We start from the raw sequence: 19,262 nt of genomic DNA on the forward strand, positions 1-19,262 counted from the left end.
TGATACAGTTGAGGTGGATCTGCTAATCAAATGAGGGCAATATTCTGGTGCAATCCCCTGGGCAGCGAAACATCCCTCAGCCCAAGTACCTCGCTGCTTCATTACCAAGCAGTTCAATGGAAGTGGTGTCTTCGCAATCATGAAGAAGGCTCACCAGCGGCTATACTTTCTGAGGAGTTTGAGGGGACTCTTAGAAATTTCTCCAGGTGGACCGTGGAGAGCATTCTGTCCGATTGCATCACTGTCTGGTACGGAGGTGCCAATACACAGGACAGGAACAGGCTACAGAGAGTGGTGAACTCGGCCAACGTCACCATAGGCACCAGTCTTCATCGAGGACATCTACATTTATAAAAGCAGCCTCTATCCGCAAGGACCCCCACCACCCAGGCCGTGCCCTCTTCACACTGCTACCATCAGGAAGGAGGTCCAGGAGCCTGAAGACAAGCACCCAGCAACACGAGGACAGCTTCTTCCCCTCCGCCATCAAATTCCTGAGCAGACAATGACCCACCGACACTGCCTCACTTTCTCTTCTTTTGCACTAATTTATTTATTTTAAAATGTAATTTACGGCAATATTTGCACCCGTGAAGCTGCTGCGAAACGAGGAACTTTGTGACTTGTTCATGACAATAAATCTGATTCTGTAATCACTATTGAGGCGATCTGTGCTCACTGCCTTCTACATGTGAATGGCAAAGTAATTTCCAGCCACAGCACGCCCACACTGGAGTAAATCAGAGAGTTACTGCAGAAAAGCCTTGCTCCTCTGAAGGTTTCAAGGGAATACTACTTCGGCAGCAGGAAATCTGACAGGGTGAGGGCTTGCACAGTCCAGCCCAATGACCGAACACTATGTCGAAGGATGATGATTGGAACCTTCCTTCTGAATATTTGCTACTGAAACGATCACAAACGATCACCACAGCAGGGTTCCAGTGATCTTTTAAGTAGGCACATGCTACACACTGGTGTGTTGATATCGAACCAATTCAATTTCTTGCCCCCTCATTCCCTCCCCTTCTGCTCCCACCCTCGCTAGTTTACATGCAAGTTCCTGAGGCAGAGGTGAACCAGAGCCAATGTTGTTGAAGAGGAGGAAGTCCATTACAAAGTTCAGATTCATTAGGGTAGAGCACGTACAACCCTGAGATTCTTCATCCGGAGGGCCAGGCAGAATTTCTACTTGGTAGTCGTGCAAAAAACTGTACTCATGAAAAGATCCACACACAAAAGAGATAAATGTAAACAAAGAAAGAAATGCAAACGCTGTAAATAAATATTCAATTATAAATAATGTGCAAAGCGAGAGTCCTTAAACGAGTCCCTGAGTGAGTTTGGTGTTGAGGAGTCTGATGGTGGAGGGGGAGCAGCTGTTCCTGAACCTGGTGGTGTGAGACTTGTGGCATTGAGACCTCTTTCCCGACGGCAGCGGGGAGATCAGAGCATGTGCTGGGTGGTGAGGGTCTTTGATGATCGCTGCTGCTCTCCAATGGCAGCTTTCCGCGTTGACAGTCTCGATCGTGGGAAGGGTTTTGCCTGTGATGTCCTGGGTCGTGTCCACTACCTTTTGCAGGGCTTTCTCCTCAGGGGAATTAGTGTCTGCATACCAGACTGTGACGCAGCCGCTCAGCACATTTTCCAGCACACCTCAGTAGGAGTTTGCCATACCAAGCCTCCGCAAACTCCTGAACATAAGCATAGAGGCACACCATTCAGCTCCTGTACTTGCTCCATTACTCTATAAAACTATGAGCACAGCTGATCTCCTTGTTCCCTACATTCCTGCCTAGCTCCAGTAACCTTTTACATTTTTGCTATTATGAATCTATCTACCTCTGTCTTCAAATAATCTTCCTCCTTCACCTTTAAAGGAAGAGAGTTCTAAATGTCACACAACCCTGGGAAACATTAATGCCCTGTCTCTATCCAAGAGGATGGTCCCTCGGTTTCAAACAGTTCGAGGTTCTCCCACCAGAGGAAACATCCTCTCCAATCCACCCTCTTGAGATCCCTGTGATTCTCACTCTTCCAAATAACAGCAGATCCATCAGCTCAATCTTTCCTCGTGTGGAGCTGCCCCTCATCAGTGACATCAGACTGATTTTCTTCAGCCAGAGGGTGGTAAATCTATGGAGTTTATTGTCACAGGCAGTTGTGGAGGCTGGGTCATTGGGTGCACTCAAGGCAGAAATCGATAGGTTCTTGATTAGCCAGGGCATCGAGGATTATGGGAGAAGGCCGACACGGTTGGTGGAGCAGTTAGCCCAGCGATCGGGAACTGGGATTCAAATCCTATGCTGTCTGTAAGGAGTTTGTATGTTCTTCCTGTGTCTGCGTGTGGATTTTCCCTGTGGGCCCCGGTTTCTTCCCACTGTTCAAAATATACTGGGGGGGTGGGTGGAGTATAGGTTAATTGGGTGTAGATTAGACGCCACAGGCTTGTTACCTTGCTGTATGTCTAAATTTTCTTTAAAAATTCAGACTGGGCAGTGGGGCTGAGTGGGAAAATGGATCAGCTCATGATTGAATGGCAGGGCACACTTGATGGGTGAATAGACTATTTCTGCTCCTATGTCTTATGGTCAAGACCCAAGGACTTACAAATTTTGTTGATACCTGATCTGCTTGGGTCCTTGTGAACTCAGATCAGTCATTCACCTCTATCTTGCAATGCCCCATAACTGACATTTCACGTTGGCTGCATGTGTGTCGGATTCACAACATCTTGGCTTCACATCTCACTCCAGAAACACATAGTCCAGCTGTGTAGGGGCGGTGTAGGTGGAAAGGTTGCTTAATGTAGGAGATGTTAAAGCAAACCCCCGAGATCAAGTGACACCACTGAGAGGAGAAGGATGTCTTGGTCATTATTTATCCGTCAGGATTATCAACAGATTATTAAGGTGTAACTTCCTTGATTACTGGTGAAATCTCACTGCATGAAGGCACATGCCAAGTCCATACTGAAAATGGACACTAATATAAAATTGATGATTCGTATCAGATGCAACTTTCCTGACTTTCATTTCTCTTGAGCCCAGCTGATCAAAAATAGTCTCCAATGCTCGTTTAAGCTTGTGCTGGGTCATGCACCCCAAGGGACTGCAGACTCTAGTGGAGCAACTGGCACAGGGAACCAGAAACGGGGACAATACCTCCCCCATTGAGAAGGAGAAGCTTAGAAGATGACCAGACAGGATGAGGACCCACACAAGCTGTGGGCTGCTAGTGACTTGTGGTCGTAGGATTCACACCAGTTTGTGCGCTGCTGACTGACATGGGAACCAGATATTGGGCTGGGATTTGAGAGGGTGCTGAAGGAAAGAATAGCTCCCGAATGGCCTCGGGTGCCGAAGGCTTCCTGATCATATTATCAGCCCTTGCTCTGTAGACACACAAATTTATCTCCAGCATTCCTTTATCCAATTCCCTATTAAAGACCACAAAGGAATCAGAATCTGGTGTCAGCACATTCCATTTTTACAACACACATTATCTTAAAATGTTTTTCCTCATGTCAGCTCCTCGATTTTAGACTGTGATCAACAGGAACTGCCTCCCGCTGTCTATTCTAACCCGGTCTCTCATCTTTCCTCATAGCATTGCAGTCTCTGTGACACCCACTCTGGAGCTGCCTGCAGCGCTCGCAAACAGTTTAGAATGATAAACATAATGTATTTTACAGGAAGTGAAAACATGATGTTGGGGAAACTCAGCAGGTCATCCAGTGTCCTTTATGTAGCAAAGGTATAGATACAGAACCAACGTTTCGGGATTGAGCCCTTCATTGAGGTATGAGCAAAATGTAGGTAGGCACCCAAACAAAATGGGGGGGGGGGGCAGGGGGATCCAACAGGCAGGAGGTAACAGTTGGATAAGGAAGGGAGAACACAGCAACAAGCAGGGGGAGTGGGGATGGCTCTGTGAATGGAGAGGGAAGGGGGTGGAGAGCTGGAGCTGGAGAAGAGAGGGAGAATGGGGAGCAGGCTAGCAGAAACTGGAGAAGCCGAACTTGACGCCATCCGGCTGGAGAGGGCCAAGATGGAAAATCAGGTGTGGCTCCTCCAGTTTACAGGTGGTCTTGGTTTGACAGCGCAAGATGGCATGGGCAGAGGTGGCAATGTGGGAGTGGCGGGCAGAATTGAAATGGTTTGCCATTGGTTGCTTCTTGTCCTTGATGTGGACAGAGAGAAGGTGCTCAGAGAAGCCTAACATGATGTTAGAGAAACAGTAGGTCAAACTGTATGCAGGAAATGGTTTGAATGGAAAGCAGGGGCTGGGCGAGGGAGGGGGCAGACGTGTGGAGGGGGAGAAGCACAATTTATTCTATCCTGCAAACTGCAGTGTTCTGGTTTCTATCATGTACTCTGTATGACATGCTCACTGGTCTGCTTGCAAAACCACATCTATCATTATACCTTGGTGTCTGTAGCAATAAACTTGGAACTCGGGCTTAATTGAAATGGCTGACATAGAAACATAGAAGATAGGAGCAGGAGTAGGTCATTCGACCCTTCGAGCCTGCTCCGCCATTCAACGAGATCATGGCTGATCTTAAAGTTCAGTACCCCGTCCCCGCCTTCTCTCCGTAACCTTTAATACCCTTATACTGAAGAAATAGATCTAATTCCCTCTTAAATAGATTTAAAAAAGCCTCCCTCTACTGCCCTCTGTGGCAATGAATTCCACAGATTCACCACCCTCTGGGTCAAGAAATTCCTCCTCATCTCGGTCCTAAATGGTTTGCCTATTATCCTCAAACCATGGCCCCGGGTTCTGGATTTTCCCATCCTTGGAAACATCCCATCTGCCTCCATTCTGTCCAGTCCTGCCAGAATTTTATAGGTCTCTATGAGATCCCCTCTCAATCTTCTAAACTCCAGCGAGTACAATCCCAATTTGCGCAATCTTTCCTCCTAAGTCATTCCTGCCATTCCAGGTATCAGCCTGGTGAATCGCCTCTGCACTCCCTCCATTGCAAGAACATCCTTCCTTAGATAAGGTGACCAAAACTGCACACAATACTCCAGGTGTGGGATATCGATGTTTAAACTACGAGCTGTGGTAAAAGAGTGGGATTGAGGCCTGGTCAAATAGCCATGTTTCTGTCAAATGGTCAAGCGGGGATAAACAGTCCACCGCTCCTGCTTCTGTGCCTTCTGGTTCTAACATAAACTTATGCCATATCGAACTTTTCAAAACCTCAGGGCACTCTGAAGATTTTTTCCAGCCTACTTGGAGTATTCGGAGCAGTTTTGGGCTCCTCGTTTAAGAAAGGATGCGCCGATGTGGGAATGAAATGGTTATCGTAGGAGGAATGTTTGACAGCTCCTTGCCTGTACTTGTTGGGATTTAGGGGAATGAGGAGGGATCTCATTGAAACATTTCAAATATTGAAAATTGTGGACAGATTAGATGTAGAAAGGTTGGTAAAACACAGGAGTCTGTTGACACCCCCTTCCCCCTTTTGTTTAGACATCTCTCATGTTCCCCCACACCCTGCTACATAAAGGCACTGTTTGACCTGCTGAGTTTCTCCAGCATTTGTGTGTTTTTTTTTTCAGATGTAGAAAGGTTGTTTCCCATGGTGGGAGAGTCTAGGACATGATGGCACAACTTCAGGATTGAAGGACATCCGCTTACAACAGAGATGTGGAGGATTTTCTTCAGCCAGAGGGTAATGAATCCGTGGAATTTGTTGCCACAGGCAGCTGTGGAGGCCAAGTCATTGGGTGTATTTAAGGCAGAGATTGATAGGTTCTTGATTAGCCAGGGCATCAAAAGTTATGGGGAGAAGGTCGGGCAGTGGGGCTGAGTGGGGAAATGGATCAGCTCATGGTTAAATGGCAGGGAGACTCAATGGGCTGAATGGACTATTTCTGCTCCTATGTCTTATGGGATAGAGGTCCTCTCCCTGCATTGCACTTTTCTGATCTCTGTTCAGCAACCTCTACCTACAGTTATACATGAACAAAATATGCCTTGATGTTTTAAAGGGAACAGCTGGATCTTGGAAGGAAAAAATAGTAGATCATATTATTTAATTAGTGAAAGATTGCAGAGGGACTTGGGAGTGCTTGTGCGTAAATCAAAAAGGTTGGTTTGCAGGTGCCACAGGTAATCAAGAACGTAAATGGGACTTTGGCCTTCATTGATTGAATTAAAAGCAGGGAGGTTCGAATGCAACTGTACAGGTGAGGCTCCACCTGGAGTGCTGCGTGTAGTTCTGGTCTCTTTGAGAAAGGATGAATGGAGTTTGGAAGCGGTGCAGAGGGGGTTCACCAGATTGATTCCAGAGATGAGGGGGTTAGCCTTTGAAGAGAGATTGAGCCATCTAGGATTGTACTCGTTGGAATCCAGAAGAATGAGAGGGAACCTTATAGAAATGTCTGGCCCGCAGGAAAAAGAATCTCAGGGTTGTAAGTGATGTCATGTATGTGCTCTGACAATAAATCTGAAAAATCTGATTAGATGTCAGTGAGGAGGAGATAAGGAAAACAGGCCACAAACAACCCAGAATATAAATACCTAACAGTCCTTTTAAAATTTAAATTTAGACATGTAGCATGGTTACAGGCCCTTTCAGCCCACGAGTCCAGGCTGTCCAATTACTCCCATTGACCTACACCTCCGGTACGTTTCGAATGGTGGGAGGAGAACGTACAAACTCCTTACTGACAGTGCAGGATTCGAACCCCAGTCCCGATCGCTGGCGCTGTAACAGCGTTGCACTAATCACTACGCCAACCTTGCCATCCCTTTGAAGAATAAAAACTATTTAAAAATTCTAAGAGAATGTTACAAAATTACTCTCATCTTAACATGAAATCTTATGCTTACACAGAGGAAGAATAAACAACTCAAACTTGAACCTTGGTTATGAACCTTTACCTTTGCTAGATAAAAGAAACTGTTTGACAAGGTGAGTTTTATCCAGATTGTGTTTTCACTCAGAAACTCAGTGGGAAAGAGAACATCATGGGTAGAAATGGTTAGTCTGGGCTCCTCTCCAGCTTCTTTACCACTTTATCGACATAATATCACCCCCTTTCCCTCCAGTGTTGATAACGGTTCAGTCCAGAAACATCTATTCCTGAAATGCTGTTTCACATGCTGATTTCCTCCAGCGATTCTGTGTCTGCTCAAGATCCCGGTCTCTGCCTGTAATGGTGAGAGCGTAGAGCTCTGACCTTTCCTCGGTTCAGACTGAGGATATAACTTTTTGACCCAATGTAATTCAAACCATACACACTTTATTTGCAAACTTGCTTCTCTCAGTTCATGTACAGAGTCTTGCTCAGGAATTTGTCTCTTTCACACTTGCATCTCAGTAAATCGGCCGTTGAGTGTCCCGGGATAGGAAAGGGGGTTTGGCCTTTCACACTAGACCGCTCCTAACTGGGACACTAAACACTTTCACACTTGCAAGGGTTTATCCCCAATTTGGTCTATTCTACCTTTAATTGGAAGGGCCTGCAAATGATGCTCCCCATTTCACACTTGTCTGATCTCAACACCAGCAAATGTGGGGATTGTACTAGGGGTCGAGGCCGGCAATCCCCGGCGTGAAATGACATCATCTGACACTGGTGTTGAGCAGATTTTGCTTTCACACTAGACACTTTAAAGGCCAATTGGTGTTCAATCTCTGGGATCACTGGCAAGAGTGAAAGGGGCTTTAGAGGAGGAGGAGCTACGAGAGACCGTTGGAAGGTAAGGGTATAAAAATTTTCCTTACTGGGCTTTCAGCCTATAGGTTCGGGTGAGGAGTCGGTGATTTCAGTGCTCGGGTGATCACAAGAGAGGAGGAGGAACTATGAGAGGCTGTTGGGCTAATTAGTTAATTGGTCAGGGGCAATAAAAGGTGGGTAAGACAAAGGAGCAGCCAGCGAGGAGCAGTCCAGTGAGGAGCGGCCCAGTGAGTGAGTGGCACAGTGAAGGAGTGGGTCATTGAGGCTTTGGTTCGAGGCTTAGGCGAGCAGAGGCTGAGGGTGAGCGTGCTGGACTAAAGGTAAGGCAATCACAGTTAATTCAATAAGGTGTGAAGAGAAGGAGGAAGGATGAGCGTGTCACATGTGGGAAGTCATGGAGTCTTCATGTCTCCCAGACATCCACATGTGCTGAGCTGGAGTGTCTAAGGGACCGAGTTAGGGAACTTGAGCTGCAGCTTGATAACCTCACTCTGGTTAGGGAGAATGAGGCTATCATAGACAGGAGCTACAGGCAGGTGGTCACACAGGGGCCATGGGAGGAGGGGCAGTGGGTTACCGTTAGGAGGAGGAAAGGGAGGGGTCAGGTTCACATGCAAGCACCCGAGTCTGTTGCAGCAGGGTCCCTTCTGTCATTTAAGAGAAGGTTGGATGTGTACATGGAGGAGAGGGGGTTGGAGGGTTACGGGCAGAGAGCAGGAGGGTTGAGCTAGTGGAGTTGTTCTAGTGAACCGGTGTGGACTCGAAGGGCCGACATGGCCTGTAAACAGTTATATGGTTATATAATCAAGTGAGCCCTGAACAAGGTCTGAGAGCACTGTTTCTTATACGTTTGTTATCATACACACCTGCATATCTCTGCTAGTAAAACTTGATTAGGGGTTCACAGCTACTTCATGCTGCAGGCACTTCCTATATCAGTCTCGAGCACCTCAGCATTGATCAGCTCAGTGGGTAGTAATCAGCACGGCGCTGTCAGATCCTCTGCAATCTTTGTACACCAAACTGAAGCCAGTAGACACACAGTGAGGTTTGTTAAGCCATTAACAGGTAGTTTAAGGCTCTGAACGTCCCTATATTCTGCCTCCTCTTTAACACAATTCGTCAGGAGCGGCAGACTCCCACCTCACATTGGGTGCATATATGAAGAGGGGCCGCGGACTCAATGCTGAGGGGAAATTGTGGACTGCCTGCAGTGCAAAAATGTCTAGGGGGCTGCTGCAGGAAAAATTTTGAAATGGGAATGAGTCTCCCATTTCTGTTCCGAACTTTGTCCACGGCCTGCGCTACGGAAAATTCTCCGTTTCGCAGTGGCTGTGTAAAAACCATATCTGATTAGTTTGGGCACCAGTACCTTCTGCCTGCATTGTACATTTTCTATACAAGTATGCGACAAAAGACAAAAGACAAAGGAGGAAAAACCCAACACCCAACCCCAACCCACCAATTTTCCCCTGCAACCGCTGCAACCGTGTCTGCCTGTCCCGCACCGGACTTGTCAGCCACAAACGAGCCTGCAGCTGACGTGGACATTACCCCTCCATAAATCTTCATCCGCGAAGCCAAGCCAAAGAAGAATGCGAGGCGACTTAATAGAGATGTATTATGAAAGGCAAAGTTAGAGTGGACGGCCAGCACCTTTTCCTGGGATGACAGTAGCAGTCACCAGAGGACATCAGTTAAAGTGAGGGGAGGCAATTTTAGGGGAGGCATCAGGGTATGTGGGTGATGGTGAAGGCTGGTACAATAGGGATTTGCAAAAGACTCTCAGACAGGCACATGGATGTAAGAAAAATAGAGATTGTAAGACATAGGAGCAGAAATAGGCCATTCAGCCCACTGAGTCTGTCCCATGATTCCATCATGAGCTAATCCATTTCCCCACTCTGATCTCCTGTCTGGACTTCTCCCCATGACCTTTGATGCCCTAACAATCAAGAGGACCCCAACCATCCTGCTTATGGCATTTTCCAGCTGCTCCCATCTGAAAGAGGTACAGGAGGATCAGAGCCAGTATGACCAGGCTTCTTCCCACAGGCAGTTAGACTGCTGAATGTCTGATGAACTGTGAAAACAACTGGTCAAGACTCCACTATTTATTATTTATTAATGATATTTATTTTAAATATATGTATATGTTTACTGTACTTGTCTGTTGTGTGCTTCCACTGCTCTGCACTGTGGACCGGAAAACACTGTTTCGTTGGGTTAGAACAGTACAATCAGATGGTAAATAAATTTGATCTAAAATAAATCTGCAGAGAAAAGGTTCGGTTCACAAGTACAAAGGCATTTATTGTTTTTATTTTGGCATCCAGCACGGTAACAGGCCATTTTGGCCCACGAGCCCGTGCCGCCCAATTACACCCAATTGATCTATAAACCCCAGTATGTTTTGAAGAGTGGGAGGAAACCGGAGCCCTCAGAGAAAACCCACGCAGACACAGGGAGAACATACAAACTCCTTACAGACAGCAAGGGATTCGAACCCAAGTCCCAAGCGCTGGAGCTGTGAAAATGTTGCGCTGACTGCCACACTATGGGTGCCATTTTATCAATGAGAGATCTGTCCAGTAGTGAGATAACAGTGTGAAAGAGACTCTCCTTGAATCTTGTGGTGTGTCTTTTCAAATTCGTACCTTCTGTCTGACAGGAGAGTGTGATTAGGGTGGGAATAGGCTATCCCTGAACGCTTCCCCTCTCTCTCCTTCCACTTACCTGCACACAGCCTCTCCCAATCAACCATTGCAAGTTCTTGTCAGCTGCCATCAAAATTAGCATTGAATTGGCTATTAAATTATAGAATTAGTACAGAGAACATCACAGCACAGTACAGGCCCTTCGGCCCACTATGCTGTTCCAAGCTATGGTAACCAACTCCAGAGTTTAAAGGGTGGCATGGTTAGCGTAGCGGTCCTGGGTTTGAATCTGGTGCTGTCTGTAAGGAGCTTGTACATTGTCCCCATGTCTGTGTGAGTTTTCCCGGGTGCTCTGGTTTTCTCCAACCCTGGACCAGAAGTGCCTGCTAAATCTAAAAAACCCTAACTCTTCCCTACCTCACACCCACAGGGAACCTGCAGAAGGACTTTGATCAGGAGAATGGATAGAGAAGTGGCCAATGAAGTACAAGGTCAGAAAGGGATGCACTTGAGGAGAAGAAATAAACGGGCAGACTATTTTCTAAATGGGGAGAAAACTGAATATTCCCAGGTGCAAAGAGACCTGGGAGCCCTCATACAGGACAGCCTCAATGTTACCAAAACTAAGGAGCTGATTATTGACTTCAGGAAAGCAAAGACAGAGGGGTGCGATCCTGTGATCACTAGGGGATGAGAGGTGGAGAGGGTGAGCACATTTAGGTTGGTTCTTGGGAGTCACTATCTCTCTCGGAGGACCTTTTTTTGATTCAACACCCCAGTGGTGTTGTGAAGAAAGCTCGTCAGCATCTCTCCTTCCTCAGGAGTTTGGAGAGGTTTGGTATGACATCAGAAACCCCGGCGAATTTCTACAGAGGTGAGGTGGAAAGTGTGCTGACCGGCTGCATCATGGTCCGGTACGGGGACACCAATACCCCTGAGTGTAAAGCCCTCCAAAAGGTAGTGGATACAGTCCAGGACATCACAGGCCAAACCCTCAGGTCCTATCTTAACTCCAATAATCACAGACATGAGGTTGGACACCGTCTTCCACATTCTAGTTTTCTTATTCTTAGTGCAGACGGGCAAGGACTCAGGAACCTAATTTGTCTCCGATAAAGATTAGCTGACTGCACACCTCTGCTGTGATTTCTGTTAATGCTTTATTTTAAAAACTAGATTATTACGAAGCTATTTCTGGGCCACTCACGGGCTGTTGAGTGAAGGCAAGGTCACTTCCAATGACAAGGAGGAGTAGCTGCATCCATCTCAGGCTGATCTGCGATGATGTTCCGTTGTCTCAATGAGCCAATTATACCTTGAACTGGGCCAGGTTCACTCATTTGCTGGCAGTAGTTTGGGTTTTAGTGTTGAAATAAAGAGCATAAATTGGACCATCCCCACGGCAGATTTAGTTTTAGGTTCAACCTATTAACATTTTTATATAGCCTCTGCGTTCAGGAAATTACTCCCAAATTCCTGAAATGCAGTCTGTGTAAAAAGATCAGAATGGAAGTGAATGACTCAGTCCCATTCTGAAATTTTATCTATGACACCCCTAGTCATTATTGCTAATGGCCTGCAGTCTAAACTGAACTGCAGGAGGTCCGCACCAATGGGCCAGGGAATAAGACGACGCCGACGCTGTCCTTTGCACGTGGGGTATGCGTCATAATGAACGTCGACCCACATCCAGCCACAGGTTGTTCCAGTGCAAATGGCCACAGGTCATTCCAGGGCAAAAATCTGTCAATATGTAAAAAAACATACATGAAGGCAATCCCCAGATCTGTGGCGTGCATGTGTGTGCACGTGTGAGTGGGTATGTGTATGTATGGGCATGAGTGTGAGTGTGTGTGTGTGTGAGTGAGTGAGTGCAAGTCCATGTGTGCGCATGTGTGTGTGTGTGCACGTGTGTGTGTATTTGCATGTGTGAGTGGGTGTATGTGTGGGTGTGTATGTGTGTGTACATCTGTGTGTGTGTGTGTGTGTGTGTGCATGTGAGTGGGTATGTATGTGGGCGTGAGTGTGAGTGAACAGAAAATGTAGGACAGATAGACAGAGAGAGAGAGAGGGAGAGAGTAGAGGGAGTTGCCAAGGAAAGAGGAGAGAGAAAGGATAAAGGGGAGATGAGAGGGTAGAGAGTGGAGAGGGGGGAGGGCAGATGAAGAGATAGGAATGAGATTCCAAACGAGAAAGAGAAAAGTCAATAAAATTAAAAACATGCACACTTGGAGGAATGATCAATGCTTTGGGTGAAGGTCCTGCGTCGGGAAGGCTGGTGGATAGAGATGGTAGCCTGTATGGAGAATGAGGTAGGGGCTGAGAGAAGGTGGGCAGGGGGAGGGTTGGGGGAAATTGGGTGGTGACGGATGACTCTGACGAGGAGGGTTGGATGTGGGAATCAGCAGGTGGGTGGGTATGGGTGCAAGCAGATAAGGAACCTCAGAGGGGGTGGGGGGGGGCGTGTGAGGGAGGTCAAGAGGCAGGAGGGTGCAAAGTGGAGGCACAAGGTTGCCAGTGCTGGAATCTGCTGTAAAGAATGGGAACCTTTGGGGGGGGAGGTGAAGGGCAGATGGAACCAGATGGGGGAGGGGATCTGGTAGGTGAAACGTGGACTGCTGGTGGATGGAATCAGGAGGGTAAGGGGATGAAAATGGTGATGTGGGATGGGGGGGTGTTGTGGGAAAGGGGAAAATAGGAGAAGTGGAGGCAGATTCGGAGCAGAGGGAGATGGGGCACCAGAGGCAAGGGTTAATTGAAATTGGAGAATTCAATATTCATACTGTTGGGTTGTAGGTTGCCAGGTAGAATATGACGTGTTATTCTTCTAGTTTACGTTGAACTTCTCCCTGGCATTGGAGAAAGCCCAGAAAGAGATACTGGGGTAGTAATGGGAAGGGAGGTTGAAATGGCATGTAACTGGGAGATCAAGATGAGACTGTTGTGGACAGAGCTTAGGTGCTCTGTCCAAGCAAAAGTTTAGATGTTTTGGTGTGACATCAGGTTATAGCTGTACAAGATGGTGAGAGAGCATTTGGAGCGTCATGGTCAGTTCTGGCCATCGAGCTATGTTGGGGATGTTATTAAGCTGGAAAGGGTCCAGAAAGGATTCACAAGGTTCTTTTATTGTCATGTAATAGCACAGAACATGTAATATTACACAAAATTCCCTTCTCCCTGCCATAAGGCAGATAAAGAGTCACCATTAGTGCTGCCTGCCACCCCTTAGAGTACGAGAGAAAGAGAAGCAAAAGGGAGTCCCTTCAGAGTCACCTGAGTGTCCGTGGATTCGCCTCCAGTGCTCCCGCAGCCTCCGCAGCCGCACAGGCTCCTGTTCAATCCACTGTGGACAGCATGCAGGCACTCTGCAGACTGGTCACTCTGCCTGCATTTGGTTTTTCCGAGGTGACATCTCTTCATTTGGTCAGTGAAAGGACCGTTCAGGAAAGGCATCCATTCCCAGATCTGAGCTCACCAGGCCAATGCTTATACAGTGTCTTCTACAATATATGCGATAAAGACACTTTATTCCTTAATTTGCTCCACAGATTTAAATTTGTAATCAGAGAATTCACATGTAACTAAAATGCACATTCCAGATTTTATTCAAGGTCATTTGTATACATTTTGGTTTGACCATGTAGAAATTACAGCACTTTTTATACATAGATCCCTCATTTCGGGGCACCGTAATATTTGGGACATAGCAATGGTGCGTATATGAAAGTCGCCATGTTCAGTACTTTGTTGCAGACCCCTTGCATGCAATGACTGCTTGAAGTCCTTGATTCATGGATTTCACCAGGTGAGTCTCTGCCGCCTCTACCACAACCACCTTCAGCTTCTGCTTGTTTTGGGGCTTGTCCCTTAAGTTTTCTTTTCAGTAAATGGAAGGTATGCTGAATTGGATTTAGATTGGGTGACTAACTTGGCCATTCAAGAATTTTCCAGTTTTTAGCTTTGAAAAACTCCTTTGTTGTTTTAGCAGTACAGCTAGGATCATTGTCTTGCTGTAGGATGAAGTCCAATGAGTTTGGAGGCATTTGCTCGATACATGTCAGAACTCATTTTGCCATGGCCATCAGCGGTTACATCATCAGTGAAGATAAGTGTGCCAGTGCCTATGGCAGCCAGATATGTATAATACCCCCACCAGCATGTTTCACAGAGGAGGTGGCATGCACTTCCTTTACGCCTCCACTTTGCATACAGGTTAATCCTGCTTTCATCTGTCCATAAGACCTTCTACCAGAATTCTGCAGGCTCTTTTAAATATATCTCGGCAAACTGTAATCTGGCCGTCCTGCTTCTCACAGTGTAACCTCTTGTATTTCTGTTCATGAAGTCTTCTGCCTACAGAGATCATCGACACATCCACATTGGCCCCTGAAGAGGATTTCTGATCTGTCCGACATACATTTGGGGATTTTTCTTCATTATGATGAGAATTCTGTCATCACCAGTGAAGATCTTCCTTGGAACACCAATCCCTCTGTGATCACGGAGCTCACCAGTTTACTCTTCAATGATGTTCCAAACTGTTGATTTTGGTCATCCTAATGTTTGGGTGTTGTCTCTTGTTGTTTTATTCCTGTTTTTCAGCCTCATAACGGCTTCGTTGACTTTCATTGGGACAACTCTGGCCTTCGTGTTGAAAAATGGGAACTACAGAGTCCAAAGGTGATCAAAAGCTTAGAAACAAGCCCAGCTCTTGTAAACCTGCACCAATTAAGCAATTAAACATACCTGAGTATCACAAACAACTGTGAAGCCAAATGTCCTGAACATTATGGTGCCCCAAAATGGGGGGGGACTATGTATAAACAGTGCTGTAATTTCTACATGGTCAAACCCAAATATCTACAAATACCCTTGAATAAAATCTGGAATGTGCACCTTAATTATATGTGAATTTGTTTGATCACAAATTTAAAACCGTGGGATACAAGGGCAAACAAAAGAGGCATGTGTCTTTGTCCCAAACATTAAAGAAGGCACTGCATAAGGCATTCCAGTTCCTCTGCCTGTCTTATATAACACAGGGACAGCAACTGGAAGGAATTAGTGTGGGCAATTATCAGACAAGGCAGAAGACTGTTATCTGCATCTTGTGGCGATTTATTTTTAATGCTTTTTCCTTTATTAACAGCTTGTGGAAGACGTCATCGGGGGTGCAGATCTGAGGCATGAACCATGAGTCATCATTCATGTGGACGGAAGAATGACTCAGTGTTAAATTATGTACCTTTTCAAGTTCTGGTGATGGTATCAGATCTGATCAGATACTATATTTTTGTCACGTAATAAAACAGAAATGTCGTAATACATGAAACTGCCTTTATTCTGCATTAAGGCAGTCTATGATTTGCCATTAGCATTACCTGGCACCCCTTACAGTCTGAGAAATTGGATCAAAATAGTTCCCAGAGAGACACTCCTGTGGCCTCTGCAGTCACACAAGACTCCAGTTCAGTTCAAACCATCACCAACTTGATCCCAGATCCACACCTCTGAGGGGGCCTTCAGCACACTAGGCCCTTTGGGAGCCTTTCTGGCCCTCAGCACCCTCCTGAATTCCAGTTCTGATACCTTAACTAAAGTTATGTCAACTTTTCTGCTCTGCTGCCTTAAATCCAGACCCTTCTGTCTACTCCGAGAGTTCTCATCAGTGATTCTCACTGGAGTTTACATCCCTGCCGATGGCGATTACCAGCAGGCACTTGTGGAGCGGCATGACGTGGTCAGTAAACAAGAGACGGCCCAGCCCGGGCACTACAAATCTTAGTCGGCAACTTTGATCAGGCCTGTGTCAAGAAAACCCTGCCTAACTAATACCAGCAAGTAATCTGCTGTACCAGAGTTCCCAGCACACCTGATTGCTGCTACACCAAGATAAGGAAGACCGATTGTTCTTTCCTGAGACCACACTTTGGTAAGTCTGATCACCTGACTGTGCTCCTGTCTTCATACAGACAGAGCCTAAAAAGAGAGGCTCTGGAGTTCAGGGCAGCTAGAAGGTGGTTACAGGAGGCTGAAGAACAGTAAGAGGACTTCCTCGAGTCAGCGGATTGGCGGTGATCAAGAACTCAGCTGAGAATCTGAACGAGTACAATACAAGAGGCTGTCACACACTTCAGCAAAACAGCTGTGGGTGAGTATGTCCCCACCAAATCATTCAGGGTTTTCCCCAACCAGAAGCCCTGGATGAACAATGAAATCTGGAACCTGCTGAGAGCCAGATTATAGGCACTTGTCCGGAGATCCAGATCAGTACAGCAGGAACAGGTATGACCTGCGGAAAGCTATCTCCCAGGCGAAGTGGAGATTCCGGAAGAAAATGGAAACAACAAAGGATACCCGACAGCTGTGGCAGGGCCTGAACGCCAAAATCTGTTACAAACCCAAATTCGGTAAAGTAGCAGATGACAAAGCTTCTCTCCCAGAGAAATGCAATGCCTTCTATGCCCAACCGCACCAGCACGTCCCCTGACGATCTCATCCTGCCTGTAATGAGGATGACGTGTGTGCTGCCTTCAGGAGGAGTGAATCGAAGGAATGCATCTGGCCCAAATGGAGTACCTGGCTGATTATTAAAAATCTGTGCTGTCCAACTTGCCAAGGTATTCACAGATATATTCAATATCTCACTCCAGCAGGGCATAGTATCCACCTGTTTCAAACAGGCATCAATCACCAGTGCCCAAAAAGAGTGTTGTATCCTGCCTTAATGACTATCGACCAGTAGCACTTACATCAATAGCGATGAAGTGTTTTGAAAGGCTGGTGATAAACCACATCAGCTCCTGTCTGAGCGGTGACAGGGATCCATTGCAGTTCTCCTATCATAGCAACAGGTCTATGGTGGATGCCAGCTCACTGGCTCTACACAAAGGCCTGGAACATCTGGACAGTAAAGATGCAGACATCAGGATGCTCTTTATCGACTACAGTTTGGCATTTAACTGCTCAGCAATCTCTAAGACTTGGGAGTCAACACCCCACTGTGTAATTGAATCATGGATTTCATCCCCTCCAGACCATCACTGAAGATTGGTGGGAACTTCTCCTTCTCAATCGCCATCAGTACCAGAGCACCACAGGGCTGTGTTCTTAGCCCTCTGCGCTACATGGTTAGGGGGTGGCTCGGTACAATAACACCATCTACAAATTTGCCGATTTTGGAAGGGATTGCTCATCAAATGGAAAATATGTCAATACAGATGTCTACTCAGATGACCCAAGGATTTATGGGAGTGAAAACTAAAATGACTACTATATGTGAAGAAATGACGTATGAAGCAAGATATTAATGTAGTTAAAAATTATGTTTGTAGATGTACAAGATAACTTTAAAAAGATTGAAGACGCTTTTTTTGAATGTAAGAACCAAGTTGAGCGTAATAGAGAAAAAATGGAAAAAGTGGAGGATTCATTCGTGGAAAGAACATATGAAATTGAAGAGAGAGATTGGGTTGGGCGTGTGTTCTCTTCTTTTAATTCTAAAGTGAAGGGTGCAGCGATTTTAATTCATAAGAAATTACTGTTTGAATTGGAATCGTTTGAAGGAAATGCTGGGAGGGCTCTGCACTACTTACTTTACACCTACGACTGTGTGGTTCGGTACAATAACACCATCTACAAATTTGCCAACTATACCATGGTAGTGGGTTGTATAAAGGAAGGGGATGAGTCAGCGAACAGGATGGAGATTGAAAACTTGGCTGAATGGTGCACCAACAACAACCTCACACTCAATGTCTCCAAAACTGATGGTTGACTTCAAGAAAGCCAGAGGTGGGAGGAGTCACGAGATGGAGTAGTGGCCGGACGGTGAACTCCAGCCCTCTCCAGAAAAGTCGGGAAAAACAAGAGAAAACACAAAGGCACAGAAATAAAAGTTACAGAAAAGTGAGTAAAAAGGTGGAAAGAAGATGGCGACAAAAAAAGAAAAGTCGAAAGCAACGGTAAGAAGAGAGGAAGAGAAGACAAAGGAGGAAAAAGGTGAAGGCCTTACCTGTCCGAAGAGGCCCGCTGCGGAGAGAGAAACCCGCTCCCTCAGGTCGGTAAATAATGGACTACAAAAATGGCTCGCAGAGCCGAACAAAAGTGCGCAACCGCGCATGCGCGAAGTTTCGCGCATGCGCGATGCGAATGAAAAAAAACACACCGACGGGAGGGGGGACCAGCTGGGGAGTCGATCTCCACAGCCGGCAACGACAGCTGCAGAACACCTGCAGCAAGAAGAGACCACAGAAGACAATAGAAACAAGATAGAAGAGGAGGAAAGGGCAGCAAAGAAACAACAGATGGCCAATCCAGAGGAAGAAGAAGAGGAAGAGTATGGTGAAATAGAAGAAGAAAAGAGAGGCAAGGTAAAGGATATACTTGCTCTTATTAGAGGATACATGGAATCATTTAGAGAATGGCAAACACAGGAATTTAAGGATTTAAGAAAAAGAATAAACAACACAGAAGAGAAAATAAATAAAATGGAGATGACCTTAACAGAAATGGGAAAGAAAATGGACAAGATGGAAGAGCGGGCAGTAGCAGCAGAAATGGAGGTAGAAGACTTAAAAAAGAAATTGGAGAAATCTAATAAAAAAACTAAAGAGACACAAGAACTACTAGCTCAAAAAATAGATACAATGGAAAACCATAACAGAAGAAATAACATAAAGATAGTGGGCCTTAAGGAAGATGAAGAAGGCAAGAATATGAGGGAGTTTATAAAAGAGTGGATCCCTAAGACCCTAGGATGTCCAGAACTACAGCATGAAATGGAAATAGAAAGGGCACATAGAGTATTGGCCTCTAAACCACAACCACAACAAAAACCAAGATCTATTGTAGTAAAATTCCTAAGATATACTACAAGAGAAAAGGTACTGGAGAAGACAATGGAAAA

The 19,262-nt window shown here is 46.0% G+C and overlaps 1 protein-coding gene across 3 annotated transcripts in view; it reads right to left on the bottom strand.

Annotated features, from left to right (window-relative positions):
• Positions 1-19,262, bottom strand: part of brf1b (BRF1 general transcription factor IIIB subunit b) — a 430,911-nt gene that overhangs the window by 33,667 nt on the left and 377,982 nt on the right. The window contains exon 16 of one of the 3 annotated variants that reach the window (XM_069915763.1): positions 9,864-12,097. The exons of the other annotated variants lie outside the window; for them this stretch is intronic. Coding sequence (XP_069771864.1) covers positions 11,938-12,097 — 160 coding nt within the window. The 3' untranslated portion in view covers positions 9,864-11,937. Of the gene's footprint in view, positions 1-9,863; positions 12,098-19,262 lie in introns of those variants that run through there. 3 annotated transcript variants of the gene reach the window in all.

This window comes from Narcine bancroftii, chromosome 2 (genome assembly GCF_036971445.1).
Source record: "Narcine bancroftii isolate sNarBan1 chromosome 2, sNarBan1.hap1, whole genome shotgun sequence".
NCBI lineage: Eukaryota > Metazoa > Chordata > Chondrichthyes > Torpediniformes > Narcinidae > Narcine > Narcine bancroftii.